The sequence below is a fragment of the Callithrix jacchus genome, chromosome 2 (genome assembly GCF_049354715.1).
Source record: "Callithrix jacchus isolate 240 chromosome 2, calJac240_pri, whole genome shotgun sequence".
Classification (NCBI taxonomy): Eukaryota; Metazoa; Chordata; class Mammalia; order Primates; family Cebidae; genus Callithrix; species Callithrix jacchus.
In genome coordinates, this window is record NC_133503.1 from 164533965 (window position 1) to 164552485 (window position 18521).

At 39.3% G+C, this 18521-nt stretch overlaps 1 protein-coding gene across 7 annotated transcripts in view; it reads left to right on the forward strand.

Moving 5' to 3' along the window:
- The first annotated feature begins 977 nt into the window (after positions 1-977).
- The window catches only part of MROH2B (maestro heat like repeat family member 2B), a 67540-nt gene continuing 49996 nt past the window's right edge, over positions 978-18521 (forward strand). For all 7 annotated transcript variants that reach the window (XM_035291623.3, XM_035291625.3, XM_035291624.3 and 4 more), the window contains exons 1-11: positions 978-1483; positions 2560-2618; positions 5179-5289; positions 5953-6112; positions 6893-6991; positions 9557-9711; positions 12659-12799; positions 13426-13518; positions 13607-13676; positions 15372-15485; positions 16382-16455. In XM_035291623.3, the coding sequence (XP_035147514.1) occupies positions 1456-1483; positions 2560-2618; positions 5179-5289; positions 5953-6112; positions 6893-6991; positions 9557-9711; positions 12659-12799; positions 13426-13518; positions 13607-13676; positions 15372-15485; positions 16382-16455 (1104 nt within the window). In that variant the 5' untranslated portion in view covers positions 978-1455. The remainder of the gene's footprint in view (positions 1484-2559; positions 2619-5178; positions 5290-5952; positions 6113-6892; positions 6992-9556; positions 9712-12658; positions 12800-13425; positions 13519-13606; positions 13677-15371; positions 15486-16381; positions 16456-18521) is intronic.

Genomic DNA, 18521 nt, shown 5'->3' on the forward strand with positions numbered 1-18521 from the left:
TTCTAGGAGCCCATAATTTCTAACATCTTTTTGTCCCTATGTTAAGAATTTCAGGCTGCCTCTAATCACCCCAGTACCTCCCTGACTCACCAATCTTGGCCTATTCTTCAGTGAGTGAGTCATGATAATGGGGAAGAGCTCCTTACCCAACCACAATGAACACTCTTCAGTTAACTGCTATTTACTGATCCACTATGAATAGGCAAGGATCTAGGTTAGTGCTTTTCAAGTTAGTGAACATAAGAATCAACAGGGGTACACATTTAAAATACAGATTGCTGCCCCCTCATTCTAATTTATTGGATCTAAGTGGAGCCTGGACATTCACATTTTAAATAAGGATACCAAGTAAATCCCATGATAAGTCAATTGCAGACAAAACTCTGAAAGTGATGCTGACTTGGGAAGGAGAAAATGTTGAGGACCTCTTTGATACAGCGCAAAATATCTATGAAAAGAATGATGAATTCAAAGGTTTAGTTGGAAGCACTTGACCTTTGAATCTGGAATAAGCTTCGCTAATGAAGTTAAGATAGCCAAAAAAGCAGCAGCAGATGAAAATTGTCATGAGCTCTCCTTCTCAACCCCTTTGACATTTAGCCCTATAGACTAGCAGTGCCCTCTTCCCATTCTCTATCATCCTCCATATTCACACAGAGACTGGATATATATTGAAGATTTAGAGTTGGAGATTTAGATTTAGAGTTGGAGATCAGATTTCATTTTATGCTAGAAAAGTTGAAAACATTATGGAAAATTGGTCTAGATTTTTAAAAAACTTGAAAATAAAAAGAAAGCATGGACACAGAGAAAAAGCCTGAGACAGGAGTGAGGGGCCAAGATCCTGAACATGCCAGTGACGAATTAATGGAGAGGGAGGTAGAGAGGGCTTTGCTTTCCTGCCGTCAGTTGGACATTCCATCCAACTGCCCCTGAAGTGCATTCCAGTCCACTGAGCATGCTCAGTTCATGTGACTGACTTTCACCAAGTATAACAATCAACGAGATCACCATAAATGCTTTCCCAACATCAGACCAGTGAAGTGACCGCTGAAAACCATTCCTGAATTTGTGGTCAATGGACCCAAGTTTAAGGAGAGGAATGCCTTCAGTCTACAACAATGGTTTGAGTCCCAGTCTCTAATTACTTCTTTCCCAAGTACTCTGGTCACCAAAGGGACAATATTTGGTGAGATGCAGCCATTTTGTTGGTTAGCAGGAGCTCAGACTCGAGAAAATGCCATAGTGGTAGAATACAGCATCAACCTTGACATCAAGCCCATCGCTGGAAGCTCCCAGATCATTGTGCCAGTCAAGCGGAGGAGGGACTTTCATTTAGAGAGGCTTATGTGAACCTTATATGAGAAACTTGTCAACCTGCCTCTTTGATTTTTTTAGGCTTACTATTTCTAATACTTAGGTGCTATCTTTTAGAGACCCTGAAACAGCTAAGACATGACACTCAGTACAAAGGAATCCATAGGTAAGCATCATCAGATCCTTAGGAGTCAAGGCTCTGCCCTGTGTTTTGTGTCTATGGAATTATAAGCATATATGATGGCTGGGGGTGGTATGTCATAGTGGGAGGTCTGTGTACCTCAAAGGATTTATGAAATGGTATGCTAAATACATAATACAATCATGCTGACTGTGAAGGACCAATACAAACTAGAAGCCTAGGAGACGGTTGTGCTGTACAATGTATAGTCTACCTGAGGAGAAAGTGGCTACATAGCAAAGAAAGGCCATTTGTTATTTAATTCTAAATACTACAAAAGTCTTTTGGAAGTATTTTCCCCAATTTCCAGGTATGGCTGCCTTTCTGCTTTGCCACAAAGATTGCTCTAAAGGAGTATGTCGTTTGGCTTGGAAGTTCATGAGAAATCTTCATCTCCACAAGCGTTTCTCTTACCAACTTGCCACGTAGCTTGAAATTGCTCAATTCCTTTGACTCAGTTTTTTTTCCTGTTTTCTAGAGTGCATTATTCAAAAACATATATTCCTAGAAAATGCAAATCAAACACATTTAGGTCATTATCAGAAAACAGGAGCCCTTCATAAGGATGGAACCAAAAGAGGGAGTTGGCAGGCACAGGAGAATAGATGGAGTTGAAGAGAGTGTGGAAAAAGGGGATGGGAGAGGTACTGAGGGGAAGAGGAGTGAAACACAAACAGCTATATTGCACCCTTGCCTTCTAATGCTCAAGTCAGAAGTGAGAAATTCAGCTCATTGACTCGTAGAGCTAAACCCCGCAAGAGAGAATTTCTAAGGCAATGCCCATTTGCCTTGAGGGATAAATAGAAATCCAGCATCTTTTATCTTCCCTTTCACATTTAACTCAGATTTCAAAAAAAAATAATAACTGAGCATCTGCTATTTTCAATTGTGTCATGGATATGAACAAAACATTTCCTGCCATGAAAGAGCTAGCTGTCAATGAAGAGAGAGAAAGAGATAGAGGACAGATGAATGAATGAACTTTCTGTGTCGATCATAAAATAATTAACAGGAGGGCATTTCAGCACACATTTTAATTCTTATTTTTCTATACATTTTAGAGATGTTTCGGGATATTAATCTCACTCTTGGCATGCTAATGGAAGATAATGTTAACAAGGTAAGGAAAATAGAGAAAAATCTCTTTCCCTTTTTCAGCCCTGTTGTTGCAACATTTTGTATATATTTTCTTCATCTCAACTTTCTCGTTTTTCTCTCACTTGTTATATGGCACTAAATTTTTCAGTAAATGTAGTTGTAATGATTGTCATTGTCATGTATGTCATTGTCATGTTTAAACAATGATATTTAGCATTTCAAGAATCACAGCATCTATGTCTAGAAAACAGCAATTAAAACTTTATACCAGTAGACGTTGAAAGGTGTATGTCAGACAAACGTGGATGAGAGTGTTTTCCTTTATAATTTGAGGATTGTTACAAACATCGCAAAAGCTCTCCCCTGCTTGTCTATAATGCTATTTCACAGCTATAAGTTTATCTAAGAATTGAAGGCTTTTCACACTTCAACCACCTTTTATAAAATAAAAGAAATAACTGCCCTTCATTGAACACTTACCTAGGAAGTAGAATGCTAGATATTTTCCAAACAACAGTTTATTGTATAATATTCACTCCTCAGAACAATTCTATCAGGTAGGTATTGCTATTTCCACTTGATAACTGAGAAAAAATTAAGCACACAGAAACTACATGACTTGCCCAACTAAGAACAGCAGGACTACATCCAAAAGCAAGCCCATCTGACTCTAGAAAGTGCTCCTAATCATTATTCAGTGTTGTCTCCTTGCGAAGGGCAGTGCCTATACCTTTATCTCTTAATTCAGTGGTTCTGAACCCTGACTACATATTAGAATCCCTTAGAGAGTTTTGGGAAGATACCAACACCCAGGCCCTACTACCAGGGCCTGACTGAATCAGTCTGTGGAAAGCTTGAACATTTAAAGCTCATGGAAGTGATCCAAGCATTTAGGTATGCTTGAAAATCATTACATTAATCTTTCAGTAGGAGTCACCTTTCCCAAATAACACTATTCATTAAGCATTGGGGATCATTCGGAGAATAACTTCTGGATCTCAGAAGCACTGAAGGGGAATTTCCAGTAAGGGGATCAGGAAAAAAAAAAAAAATGTGTGTGTGTGTGTGTGTGTGTGTGTGTGTGTGTGTGCCTGTGCCTCCCAAAGTGCTGGGATTATGGGCGTGAGCCACCATGCCCAACCGAGAATACATATTTTTAACAAGCACTTCCTAATTATGTTATGGTGAGTCAAGTTAGAGAATAATAATAGCCAGCATAACCAAGAGGTTAAGGCACTAGCTAAAATTCAGACTATTGGTTTCAAAGTATAGCATCAGTATGTAACACTAACTACATTAAGCTCACTGGGACTCAATTTCCTCATCTATAAAATGAATATATTTGTGGTATCTAACACAGGGACTTGTGAGCATTAATAAAATCCTTCAGATAATGAATCTGGCACAGTTCCAGGAATGTGGTACAAGCTCCATAAATGTTAGCCTTGCCGGAAAACAAGGCCTGCAGACCGCAGAGAAAGCAAATGGAGCAAGAAAAGGACTCAGAGATAGTTAGGCAGGCCTGGAAAATACAGGGAAGAAAGCAAAGAAAAACTATGTGTTATTCTCAAATTTCCCAAAGACCAGCCCTGAGGAGGAATGCAAAGGATGCTATTTAATAACTTAAGCATGGGTGCAGTGGCTGGAGGTGCTTGTTGAAGCTGTTGAAGATTTCAGAAGACCAGTCTCTCTTTCATCTTTCAGAGGACATGTAGCCACCTAAAAGATTTACAAAAGCCCTCACACACGGCATCTAGTCAAGTCACACAACTGGAGGCCCTGTCTAAAAGGTTTTCCACAACTTTCTGTCTGCAGAGGCATAAATGAAACAAGGGCCTGTAAATTTCCCTAGGACCCAGTTTTATAGTTTAGCAGCCTCTTGGGGAGTTAAAAGTATGTTCCCTAGTACCACACTCACTCCCTGGTAGTAAGGGCAGCAATTAGGTTGACAGGCATTTCCATCCCCCTGAGTGCTTTTCAAAAAACATGACTACGTCAGGTAGCCTACCCTGGCCTTCAACTAGATCTTGACATAGAAATAAAGCCAAGTTAAAATAGTTTTTAGAATTAACTTTACTCTGTAGCCTTTGACTCCTAAAGGTGCATGTTATGTTCAAAAAGTCTCAGTTAAGTCCAGGCACAGTGGCTCATGCCTGTAATCCCAGCACTTTTGGAGGCCGAGGCAGGTAGATCACTTGAGGTCAGGAATTCAAGATCAGCCAGCCAAGAGATGGTAAAATCCATCTCTACTAAAAATATAAAATTTAGTCAGGCGTGGTGGCACACACCTGTAATCCCAGCCACTCAGGAGGCTAGGCAGAGGAATCACTTGAACCCAGGAGGTGGAGGTTTCAGTGAGCCCAGATCATGCCATGCACTCCAGCCTTGCGAGGCGAAAAAGAGCAAAACTACATCTCAAAAAAAAAAAGAGAGAGAGAAAGCCTTAATTAAGATATATAATATAAAATCCATTGTGTACTAAAGATATATTGCTTACTTTAATGTTGTAATTCATTAGAACTTCATTTGATTCCTTTCTTTTTGCAACCCAAATTTCTGTGCATGCCTTTGTTTGTTCACAGGAAGACATCTACAGTCATCTCACTTCTGTTATCCAGAATACTGACATCCTGGATGATGCAATTGTCCATCAGTTGATTTATTATGCTTCTAAGGACATGAGAGACACCAATGTAAGTTTGGTTCATGATGGTGAATCAGCATCAGGGCCAGCAAAAGGGTCTTTAAGTGACCCAACTGCACCTATGTGGACATCAGTAAGCTTTTCTACACTGTTGCCAGGACCACAAATCACTTGCATTTTTCTTTGTGCTTTCCCAATTACTGACACTTACCAAGAGTCTCTCACCATGGTTTTGTAACAGCCTGGTCTCCCTTTGTCCCTACGCTAGAGGAACATAAATAGTATATCTGCAGATATTGTGAGGGACAAAGGGAGAACAGGACTGTTTCAGAACCACATCAAATGATTCTTGGTAGGTGTCAGTAGCTGGGAAAGAATTGGTAACTTGACTGCACTTAAAAAAACTGGTTTTAATAGGGTTCTTGCAGATTTGGGAGGTCAGTAGATGTTTTTCACAGACTCCAAAAGAAGAGAAGGTGGGAAGAATAGTGAGGGTTGAAAAATTACCCATCAGGTACAATGTTCACTGTTTGAGCCTCGGGTCCTCACCATTACACGATTGAATCAGGTGACCAATCTGCACATGTACCCTGAATCTACAATTTTAAAACTAAATTAATGCATACATAAATATTATGTTGACTAGTTTCCGTCTGTAGACTGACTCTGCTCTTTTTCTAGTTGTTATTGTTATTTTTCTTTTTCTCCTCAGATTCTCCGAGAAATCAGAATGCTAGCTGGTGAGGTTTTGGTGTCTCTTGCTGCACATGATTTCAACTCTGTGATGTATGAAGTACAAAATAACTTCAGGATCTTAGAGCTACCAAATGAATTCGTTGTGCTTGCCCTGGCTGAATTGACAATCAGCTATGGTATAGGAGAATATTATACACATTTTCCCCGGGAAATGACAACTCTTAATTTTTTAAAACCTAAATGGGAGCAAATGGTAGAAGAAGCTACCACTTACTGAGTGCCTATCACATCTCTACCTTCTTCTGTACCAAGAAATATTGATAGAGGGATGTGGGCAGCTGTTCAAAATGAGCATGGATGAATCTGCTGCCCAGCCACTAGCCCAGACTGCTCTGAATTTGGCCAGACTCTCTCCCATCCTCACCTTCTCCTTTATCCAGCTTTGTATTTGCAGAATCACATTTTCTATAAGGTGTACCCTACAAACCACCGAACATTTATGTGAAATAGGGATTTCTATCATTTATTTCTACACTACTTTATTTAATAGATATATAGGAACACCTGTTACATATGTTTACATCTACTTTAGGGACACAGGAAAGAACTAGTGAAAAAGATTGACATTAATAAATTAATTATCTAAATAAGCAATTGCCGGCAGCATCCATGGTATAGTGGTGAGCATAGCTGCCTTCCAAATAATTGCCACTTAACATCAGGTACAGGTGGCTGTGTAGCTAAAACCTTATTTTCAACCAGACCCTCCTTGATTATCTAGCTACAACCTGGTATTAAGGTGGGGTGTAGATGGGGGAATTACAGAAACATCTTTCTACTACACCTCATCTGCCTCCTCCACACAGCCCTGAAATGCTTCTTGTTGATTTGGAGTCATAGAACCCCAAATGTGAGAAGGTAAATAACACCTCTCTCCCCTCTGCCCCTCACTGCAGTGTCCCAGAGTATTCCTTTCATGATGATGACCCTGCTTGCCATGCAAACCATGCTCAGGATGGCTGAGGATGAAAGGATGAAGGGAACTTTCTGTATTGGTGAGTATTCCGATGATTTCCTCTTTGCTTAAAACCGGACAATGAACTGTCTTATAAATTGACCAAAAGTCTTGTTTCCTCTTTAAGTCCAATCTTATCCTTTGGAATAATAATAGCTACCAATTACTGAGCGCCTACCACATGGAAAGCCCTCAGCAGGGAATTATCTCACTCAATCCTCACAGCAATTCTGTGAGATAAGTGCTATTTGCCCATTGTATAGATGAGACACCAAGGTTCAAGAAAAGTAAGGAATTTTCCCAAAATGATGGCATGGTCGATGAGATACAGAGGTGGCATTCAAACCCAGGTCAATAGGACCACCCAGTCGACATCTTCACTGCCCTGCACAACTTCCATTTCAACTGACCTCCTTCCCTAATTGGACGACACTTTCTTGGCAATGGTTGTCAGTACTTACCAGCTCTCAGGGGAGGTTAAATTTTGGCATCTGATTATAATGTAATATTGTCATAATGACAAGTAACCAAAATACAAGCAATCACAAAATCAAGAAAAATAGGCAAGTGAACTATGGTCATAAACTCTTCTACCCCAAACTGAAATATGTCACAGATATCAAGAGTCCGCAGAGAAGAACATGGCCTGGGATTAGTAGGAAGCAGCATTTGCAGTGTACAGGGAGGTTTCTTGGATGAAACTGGAGACTTGGTCTCTTGTCTCTGCCAGCCACTGAGCCATCAGGCGACACTACCCTTCCCTCAGCCCTGGTCTCACATCTAAAATCATCAGAAGAAGTGATTGCTACATTCCTTTCCACTTAACACTACTATTTTGTAATTTAAAAGCCCACACTGTCAGGAATGTCTTCTTTACCAATCCACCAAGACTCTTCTATTCCATTTTTTCCCATTTCCTCTAGTTCTGAAATCAAAGTAATACCCTTATCTGATATATATTGAGAACTTGCTATGTGCCTAGACACTGCCCTGGATATTTTAAGATTACTATTCCATTTAACCCTCACAGCAACCACATTAGATGGGAAGCATTTTTTCCCACCATTTTACAAGTGAGAACATTGGGCTTAGAAAGTTTCAACACCTTGCCTCAGGTCACACAGCCAGTACATGGCAGAGCTAAGACTGTCAACTATGACAGTCTGACTGAGGAACCTGTGCAGCTATACCAGACTTAACCCAGTTTCAATACTTTTTACTATTCCTGCTTATTATCATAGCTAACACTGTTCCTGCAAATAAACTTTGGAGCTTCTAACAGAATTTCTCCTTTTAATATTAACAACCAAGAATGTAAACGTAAATAAAACTGGAAATACTCATGGACATTGCTAAGGGAATTCTCTGTGCTATAAAATTATCTAAGTGCCCTCTGGTTTTAAAGGAACTTTTTGCCTGACTGCCACTAAAGAAAAGATATCAAATTGAGTAGCTATCCAGCCAGCCAGCTATTCAGCCATCCAGCCATTCATCCATACCTAGTCATTTGATCCATCAGTAAATTAGCAGACATTGTGCTGGCTGCTTCACATATCATGTACCAGCAAGACATCATCCCTTTCTTCAGGTTACTTACAGGTCAGGTAGAAACACACACACACACACACACACACACACACACACACCAAGAAATAAATTATGATAAAATGTAGCAGGAGATTCTCAAGGAAATCATAAGGAGTTTGGAGAGACTGAATGAGCCAACAAATGGCCAGCTGTACACCTAACGTGCGCAGGGTCTTTTCCAGAGTATTTTGTGAATGTGAGGTGTCCCTGAAGAATGGACTAGTGACTTTTCTTTATTATCTAACAAAATGAGTGCCACATGAGGGCTGAAGAAAAAAAATATTATTTTATGCATATCATGCAAATATATGTGGATTTGTGTTCCAAATGCTATTTTAGCAGGCCTAAGATTTCTTAATTTTATTAAAGTAAAACACAGACACATAAAATCATGCAAATCAGAAGTATACGTGTTGATGAGTTATTTCAAAGTGAACTTGTCCATGTGGCCACCACTTAGGTCAAGAAGTAGGAGATCAGGACCTGTCTATGGAATGTAATAGAATTCTACCTATTAGCAGATATTTAGCCTATATTCTGTTTTGGCTATTACCAAAACAAAAAGCACATACAAACATATTCTTGTATAAGTTTTTGGTGCTCATATGTACACATATCTAATGGCTATATACATAATACTGGAATAGTTAGGTCGAATGGAATGCATATTCAGCTTTGTTAGATAGTGTCAAGGCATTCTCCAAAGTACTTGCACCAATTCACACTTCTACCACCAGTATCTGAGAATACCAGCTGCATCTTTGTCTTGCTAACACTTGCCATTGACTGTCTTAAATTTTAGACATTCTGGGTAGCATGTAGTAGTATCTCATTATGCTTTTAATTTGCATTTCATTATTGTGGCTGAGCACTTTTTGTATGTGTATGTGATGCAGTCATAAGATCATATAGAAACTACTACATATTTACTAATCATCAGCACTCACTTCTCGAATTATTTTATAGTCTGTCCACCTTTATATTTTTCTCAGTCTGTGGTTGTGTGTTTTAAATGCAGCCCTTGAGAAATTTAGCAAAGCCATTTACAAGTATATCAACCACTGGAGAGATTTTCCCTATCCCAGATTGGATGCCAACCGACTGTCTGACAAGATCTTCATGCTGTTCCGGTATATAATGGAGAAGTGGGTCCCCTTGGCCTCACCCATGCAGGTGAGTGGGCCTCAGGATGCCTCAGACTGGATGTCCCTACATGCTCGTTAAAATTTCTCTTTTCTTTGTGACTTGATAATTAGGCTCAGTTTTTTTGGAAACCATTGGTTGTATTTTATGAGATTTATCAATTTTTTCTTTTTTTCCATCTATTTCAAATTACTACATATTTATTCTTTCAGTTAATGTTTATTGAATCCCCATGACATGGCAAACACTGTTCCATATGCTGAGGTTATAGCAGTAAATAAATAAACCAAAATCCCACACTCATGAAAGTGACATTTCCATATGTAGAAAGAACAATAAATAAGATAAAATGAGTTAAAAAAAAACAAAAACAGAAAGTTAGATAGTTCACATTTTATATATTAAAGCTCATATTTGAGCTGAGTCACTAATGAGGAAAAATAGCAGTCCACAGATGCTTACTGTGTTTATGAATATCATGATTAAATAAAATAACATCTAAAGAATATACTTGGCTGCTCAAAATACTGCAGTGCCTTGTCCTTGTAGAGAATAGGTTACAAAGTGCATTCACATGTATCTTGTTTTAAAAGTGTATTCCCTTTATCTTGCTTAATTACTATAGTTTTTTTAGGCAGGCTAAATGACATCCTATTTAGGTCTCTTCATTGATTTATTATAAAAGGTTGAACACTTGGCAACTCTCTCTAGTTTAGATTCTTTTCAACACTTGAAACTATTAAGGCACTTATTTTTTAACATCCTGGGGTAGTTAAATGTTAACAACATGGAACTTTAAAAACACCCTGTAGCAAAGTATTTTCTTCAAGGCACCTGGAAAACAAATTCAATCCAACTGTGTAATGACTACTCTCCTTGCTTCCCCCAGGAAGAGCCAGGCAAGTGAAAAGAAGGAACACAAAGTGATAAGGGGGCACAGAGGGAGAAGCACTTAACTGCCCTGGTGAGCTGCAGCATTGGAACTGATCCTTGCAGCCCATGAAGCTGCTCACCACAGGGAAGATGCATTCCCTACAGAGGGACTAAAACTTACTGAGGCAGAGGTTGAAAATAGGGTAGCATTAGGCCAGTCATGGTGGCTCATGCCTGTAATCCCAGCACTTTGGGAGTCCAAGGTGGGCAGATCACAAGGTCAGGAGATCAAGACCATCGTGGCCAACATGGTGAAACCCCATCTCTACTCAAAATACAAAAATTAGCTGGGTGTTGTGGCATGTACCTGTAATCCCAGCTACTCAGGAGGCTGAGGCACAAGAATCGCTTGAACCTAGGAGGCAGAGGTTGCAGTGAGCTGAGATAATGCCACTGCACTCCAGCCTGGTGACAGAGCAAGACAGACAGAAAAAAAGGAGGAAAGGAAAGGGAAAAGAAAGAGAAAGGAAGGAAGGAAAGAAGGAAGGAAGGAAGGAAGGAAGGAAGGAAGGAAGGAAGGAAGGAAGGAAGGGAGGGAGGGAGGGAGGGAGGGAGGGAAGGAAGGAAGGAAAGAAGGAACTCTTCACAAGAGTTCATTACTTGGAAATGCGTAGTGGAAGAACCACTCAACTAAAACATAGTCTTTAATGAAATAAATGATAGTTGCCATTAGTCACTAAGTTTTGAGATGATTTGTTGTAAAATTTAGTGGGTACAAAAAAATTATCAGACATTAGCTAGAAAAGGCAGAATACAGAACTCTGTAAGAATGAAGTCAGTTTTTAAGAAATTAAAATTCATAGAAAAAATAGGAAAAAGTCAAATAAATAAAACATATACTAAAATATACCAGTAAGTCAAATAAATAAAAAATATACTAAAATATACCAAACAGTGTTTACCGTGGGCACTATGGTACTATCTCTTCTTCATCATCAAAACATTTGTGATTTCTACTTTTTTATAATTAGAATTTATCACATTTATGTATTTCATACTCTGGAAGTTGTTGATTTTCCACACAGAATGGTAGCGAGATTATAGTGGATTGAGAGGTGAATGGGAGCTTAGAAGTAGAGATAGCAAATAAGGACCTTACCTCTGCCAGGCACGGTGGCTCACATCTGTAATCTCAGCACTTTGGGAGGCCGAAGCAGGCGGATCACGAGGTCAGGAGCTCAAGACCATCCTTGCCAACATGGTGAAACCCTTTCTCTACTAAAATAGAAAAAATTAGCTAGGCGCGGTGGTGTGCCCCTGCATTCCCAGCTACTCAGGAGGCTGAGGCAGGGTAATTGCTTGAACCCGAGAGGTGGACATTGCAGTGAGCCAAGATCACACCACTGCACTCCAGCCTGCGCTACAGAGACTCGATCTCAAAAAAGAAAAGAGAGAGAGAGACCATACCTTCAAAAAGCTTTGCTCCAAGGGGAGGAAAGAGAAACAGAATCAGGTGGGGGTAATAGTTGGGATCAAAGTGAGGTAGAATCAATGAAGATTCTTTAAGATGAGGTAAATTCGATATTGCTTAATATACTGAAAGAAAGCAACTGTTAGAAAGAGGTTTTAAAAAATAGAGTTCCATCTCAAAAAAATAAAATCAAATCTGGTATTACAAAATTTAGCCAGGCATGGTGGTGGGCGCCTGTAATCCCAGCTACTGGGGAGGCTGAGGCAGGAGAATTGCTTGAACCTGGGAGGCAGAGGTTGCAGTGAGCTGAGATCGTACCACTGCCCTCCAGCCTAGGCAACAGAATGAGACTCTGTTTCAAAAAACTACAATAAAATAAAAAGATAGGAGAGAAGGGCAAGTATTGAAATGGGTATCAGTATAAATACTGATGTAAATACAAATACAGCTATGTCCCATGCAGTGATCTTTACCTGAATATTTTTTAAAGATTTTAAAGAATTTAAAGAACTATTTCTTGGCTAAAAGCAATGAGGCAAGTTTTGGGGCATACCTAAAGCTCTTGGTACTCTGAAAACCTATGAAAAGCATTAAGGAAGTTTCAGAAACAGTATTTGTTTGCTGCCTATACAGACTTTGAGCATCGTTAAGGCCCACGGGCCCACGGTGAGCCTGCTGCTGCATCGGGAAGACTTCTGCGAATATGCCCTGGGCCAGGTGCCCTGGCTCCTGAATCAATATAAAGACAAAGAGATTGATTTCCATGTCACTCAGGTAAGAGCCATACCCTAAAGGAACTGAATCAGAGAACCCATATGCAACACACCCAGAGGCTATTAAGTCTCAAAGGATCCTAAGGAGCTTAATTCCTTTTTGGGCAGCTGAATTTAAATATCTCTCGAGGAATGTGAGTTAAGTAAAAGATTGTATCACTGGATGAGGGGAACTTCAGAGAGAGATTAAGAATGTTCATTCTAGGTCTGGCTCACTGGCTTATGACTGAAATCCCATCTCTACTAAAAATGCAAAAATTAGCTGGGTGCGTGATGGCATGTGCTCATATTCCCAGCTACCCAGGAGGCTGAGGCAGGAGAATCATTCAAACCCGGGAGATGGAGGTTGCAGTGAGCCAGGACGATGCCATTGCACTCCAGCCTGGGCTATGGAACGAGACTCCATCTCAAAAAAAAAAAATTTTTTTTTTAATCAAAAGTATGTTCATTCCAAGTTGCTAAGGCACTGAACACGGTGGAAGGGGCCAGAATCATTCAAAAAAACTTGTAACTGCAGGAAGGTAAGGAGCTTGTTTTACCTTTCAAAACACAATTGTTTGCCTTCCACATCCTGTGCGGCTGCTTCACTGGCAACCTCCAACTAACATGTGGGAGTTTCCACTTTAGAGCCTAAAACAAATACTGACTGCAGTGGTTCTTTATGACATTGGCCTTCCAAGGAGCTTAAGAAGATCCATCTTTATCAATTTACTCCAGCAGGTAAGAGCACCATGCTGTCAACTCTGATTTTTAATTTCAATCGGTTTTCCAATTTTCACATCTACCACTGATTTCCACCCCCATTCAGGTCTGCGGAGCTCCAGAGCCTCCAGTAAAGGAAAATGAAATGGAAGCTTCAAGCTGTTTTCTCATTCTAGGTAGGATCATCATCCAGAAGGCTTTTAACAAAAATGTCCCCAAGTGATGATGATGACAATGGTAAAAGGTGGGCAAACATCACAATAACTACTTTCACACCCACAGTTTTTTTAACTCTAAAGTTTTTTGTGCCTGCCCCTCTCCCCACAAGTTCCTCCTAGTAACTTGGGTATTTTACCAGGCATATTTTACCAGGACAGGAAGAATGGCCAATCATGTCAGGGTGCCCCGGACTGGGATAGGTCCAGGGAGATAAAATTTTCAGTTCTCAAACCAGGGAAGTCCCAGGAAAACCGGGGTGAGTTGACAACCCTAAAAATAGGAAATTCCTTTTTTTTTTTTCTGGTATTTGAGATTATTTGAATCTGTATCACATCCAAAGTCACCCTTTTTTCTTCCTGGTCTTCTGTTAGTCTCTCTACCTCTCTTTAACCATCAGTCACTCCATCTCTCTCACCCTCCTTCACTCTGTTTTTCTTCTTGACTTTACATTACAACTCCATCCATCACCTGATTAGAAGGTCTGATGCAAGATGCATGCGAGGCACCAACATCCCGGGGTCAGAATACAAAACTATGCTCCCATATAGTCCCTGAGAAGGAGGGACAGCAGCAGTGCAATGCCTCCTGAACCCCTGCACTCCCCGAAACACATCACTTCTACCTCCTTGCTTACCTTTCTGTCATGGGTATGCACGCCTTTCTACTGCTCTCCTGACTAGACCCTCTGTCTCTATACTTTCCTCTTCTCCCTGACCCCTACCTAATTCACTTTACCCATGATATTTCCTTTTTCTTTTTTTCTTCCTTTTTTTTTTTTTTGAGATGGAGTCTTGCTGTTGCCAGGCTGGAATGCAGTGGCACGATCTCGGCACACTGCAACCTCCACCTCCCAGGTTCAAGCAATTCTCCTGCCTCAGCCTTCTGAGTAGCCAGACAGGTGCGCACCACCATGCCTAGCTAATTTTTTTGTATTTTAGTAGAGACAGGGTTTCACCATGTTGGCTAGGATGGTCTTAATCTCCTGACCTTATGATCCCCCCGCCTCATCTTCCCAAAGTGCTGGGATTACAGGCATGAGCCACCACACCCAGCCACCCCTGATACTTTCTAGAATAAACCACTGTCCTCCAGCCAGGCCTATTCTCACCCCTCTCTGCTTCAACCCCTGCAGCTCTCAGAGCTGGGGAAGCATCACTGCCATTTCTTCCTCCATCTTCACATGGTGTTACTGTGCCCTGGATCTCGTCTCCTTTTCCTATGAGGACACCAGTCATATTAAATTCAGGCCCACTCTAATGACCTTCTTAACTTCATTATATCTGCAAAGACCTTCATTTCTAAATAAGGCCACATTCACAGGTATGAACAGAAGTGGCCTAGGCATAGCAAGCTCTCTTAGGAACAAACCAAACTGGGGTGAGTTGACAACCCTAAAAATAGGAAATTTCTTTTTTAAAAAATCATTTAAAATAATTTGATTTTATTGTGTCCATGATTCTTTAGTATCATAGAATTTAGTATCTAAATTTAGGTTCTGTGATACTAAAGAATCATGGACACAATAAAATCAAATTACTAAGTGAAGAGTGCCTTGAATAATCTTCATGGTGAATTTCCCTCTTCCCATTCACAAGTACTTCACCTAGGATGAAAATGAGTTCTTACAACTGTAGTATTTCTTGAACCTGCAGCCCATTCCACTCCTGCAGAGCTGATGGAATTTTTTGATGAACAAATAAGAAGTAATAATGAAGCCATTCGAATGGGAATCTTGACTTTGTTAAGATCGGCTGTCAATGCTGAGGGTAAGCAAGAAAGTTGAAGCCAATGTGGTTTATTTCACGCCAAGAAGCAGACTAAAGTCTATGCACTCTCTAATACTATCCTACGTCTTTTGGATGCTTATGTAACATCATGTGCAAATGAAAGGCTGTCTTCTCGGTCTACAATCTACAGTCCCTTTCAACAGGCATTTTTAGTTACTTCTCTTCTTTCGTAATATGTATGGATACACCCAGTTGAGAATGAAAAGTAGAATTTTTGAGACTCAAAGTTATAAGTTAGAAGCTCTTTTAGGTTGATTAAATGGTCTAATAACAAGGGGTGGGTGGGAGAGAGTGTACAATTCTCTAGAGATTGATACATTTAGAAAAAAGCATAATTTAATGAATTGTCATATTTTATTAATTCCAGGAAGCACATATTTTCATAACATTGAGTGCATCTTACAATTGAATGCATCTTTAATTGTAATTAGCCACTATTTTTATGGTACAATATGAAATAATGATGCATCATAAGATTGGTGAATCTTAGATTTGCTAAAATACAAGAATTCATTTTTGCATAGTATAATATAGTTTCTTATCATTCAGTTAGCACTTTGCTTTACTGAAGAATCAGCAGATGAATATGAAGCAGTCTCACAATATTTAGATCTGATCCATCAGGGACGATACGGTGAATCCACTACGGAACCTAACATTTTAAACAGAATAAAACAAATGTAATAAGAAACAGAGCACTGGACATCATTAAAGATTTGGAAACAAAGAGGATGGGAAGGAATAAAAAAAAGTAACTTGTTAAAGACAAGAGACTTGGCAGTTGTCTGCCATAATCCTAATAGCTTTTCATCAACCCTAGAACATACTGTGCTTCTATTGAGCCAGGCCTCTCAATTTCTCCCTCTGTCTTTCAGAGCCCAGGTTGAGGAATCACATCATTTCAATAGAAAGAACAGTCAAAATCGTCATGGGTGATGCCAGTACAAAAGTAAGAGAGTTAATAGAAATTGTTATTTTGTCAATAGTAGTTTTAGGAATAAATGAAATGATTTTGATTCTTTAGCATCTGCTTATGAGACTATTTCATAAAGAGCTCTGTGATCAATTCCATTTTTAAAAGAATTCCATCTTTTCCAAAAAGATAAATTTATTAAAGTAGAGGCCTAAAGTACACACAGTTAAAGGACATCTCAGTGAAAAGAAGATTTTTCTCATTTAAAATAATTGTAGGAAATCAGTGAATTGACACCTGAGTAGACTAAGAGCAAAGAGACTTTATCTCACTATGCCAATACACTTCAGATAGTTTTAAATTGCTTGTTAATTATAAAGATAATGTATCCTCATCCAGAAAATAATAATCCCTAAACCTTGTTCTTAGCCTAGGCATCCTACTTTCCAACCAGGCACCACCTAGAGCAAGTTGTGCACATAATAGTTTGCTCAATATTTCTGATTATTTATTAAAATGTTCTAAGGAGCAGTGGCTCACACCCGTAATCCCAGCACTTTAGGAGGCACAGGCAGGTGGATCATTTGAGACCTGCCTGGTCAACCTGGTGAAACCAAATCTCTACTAAAAATACAAAAATTAGCCAGGTGTGGTAGCTCATGCCTGTAGTCCCAACTACTCAGGAGGCTGAGGCACAAGAATCACTTGAGCCTGGGAGGTGTAGGTTGCAGTGAACCCAGACTGCACCACTGCACTCCAGTCTGGATGACAGAGTTAGACTCTGTCTTTAAAAAAAAAAAGTGTTCTAGCCAGAAGTTGTAGAACTTATACTGGGGGAAAAAATCAAGAAATATTATCAATTATTATATTTTTTTAAATATCACATTTTACTTGGAATAAAATGCTGGACAGATGCCAATTAAGAGGAATAAATTTTTTTAAGAAGCTTTGATTGCCAGTGACTAAGTTTAAAGTAGCAAAAGCTTTGCAATAAAAGCAATAAAGTGATTATACAAAAACAATCTGGCTTGTAACTGACAAAGACAAAAGAATTACAAGAAGAGTTTGGGATAGAATAAAGATCTTTAAGGAAGGTCAACTCCCCAGGCAAAAACAGAGAAAAGGTGTATCTCTTCTCTAGGTAGACTACTCAGTGCCTTTATGCTAATTGTTTTGGCCGCCATGTAACTCGGCTTCCCTGTTCAAAATGGGTTTTTTTCTTCCCACTCTATTTTAAAAGACCTAATCACGAAGGGATTGGTTCTTAGATTTCTATTCTCCAGAGAAGCAACCTAATAAACAAATTAAAACCAAATTATTACATATATTATAATACAAGTTCCTAAAACTTCACTCTAATTTCTGGGGCCAGATATATTTCAGAACTGACAATTTTCTAGCTTTTAGAAAAACATTATTCTGACAGTAACCCACAATCAAAATCCATGACTATTTCTGCAAGAAAATGTATGCATATCCACACAACACAGATTAAGATTACAAATAGCTTTAAAACAATTCAGTTTGGGTTTTGCCACCAAATGAGTTGGCACTACATTTAAGAAACAAAATTCCAGTTTTCATAGTTGCTTGGACTTTGAAATTGTGAATAAACAGTTGTGGACCTGTAGTTCAAAATGCTATCTTTCATTGAGTATTTTAGAAGTGAAGCAGTGTTTTAGCCCAAAGTTACCTAACAATTCATAATACACAGTGATAGAAAATGTGTCTTTGGGAGTCAAGGAGAAAGATTTTGGCTAAAGAGAGCATTTCTGGTGACTCATAACCTATCAGTCACTTTCTGCTCCATCTATTTATACAGGTTGAGCATCCCTAACCCAAAGGAAATCTGATCTGCTTCAAAATTGAAAACTTTTTGAGCACCAACATGACACTCAAAGGAAATGCTCAAAGAAAATGCTCATTGTAGCATTTTGGAATTCAGATTTTCAGATTAGGAATGCTCAACCAGTAAGTATAATGTAAACATTTCACAATCTGAAAAAATCCAAAATTCGAACACTTCTATCCCAAGCAGTTTGGATAAGGATTACTCAACCTGTAATAATATTATTCAATTTATGCTCCTTTTTCGAAAACGT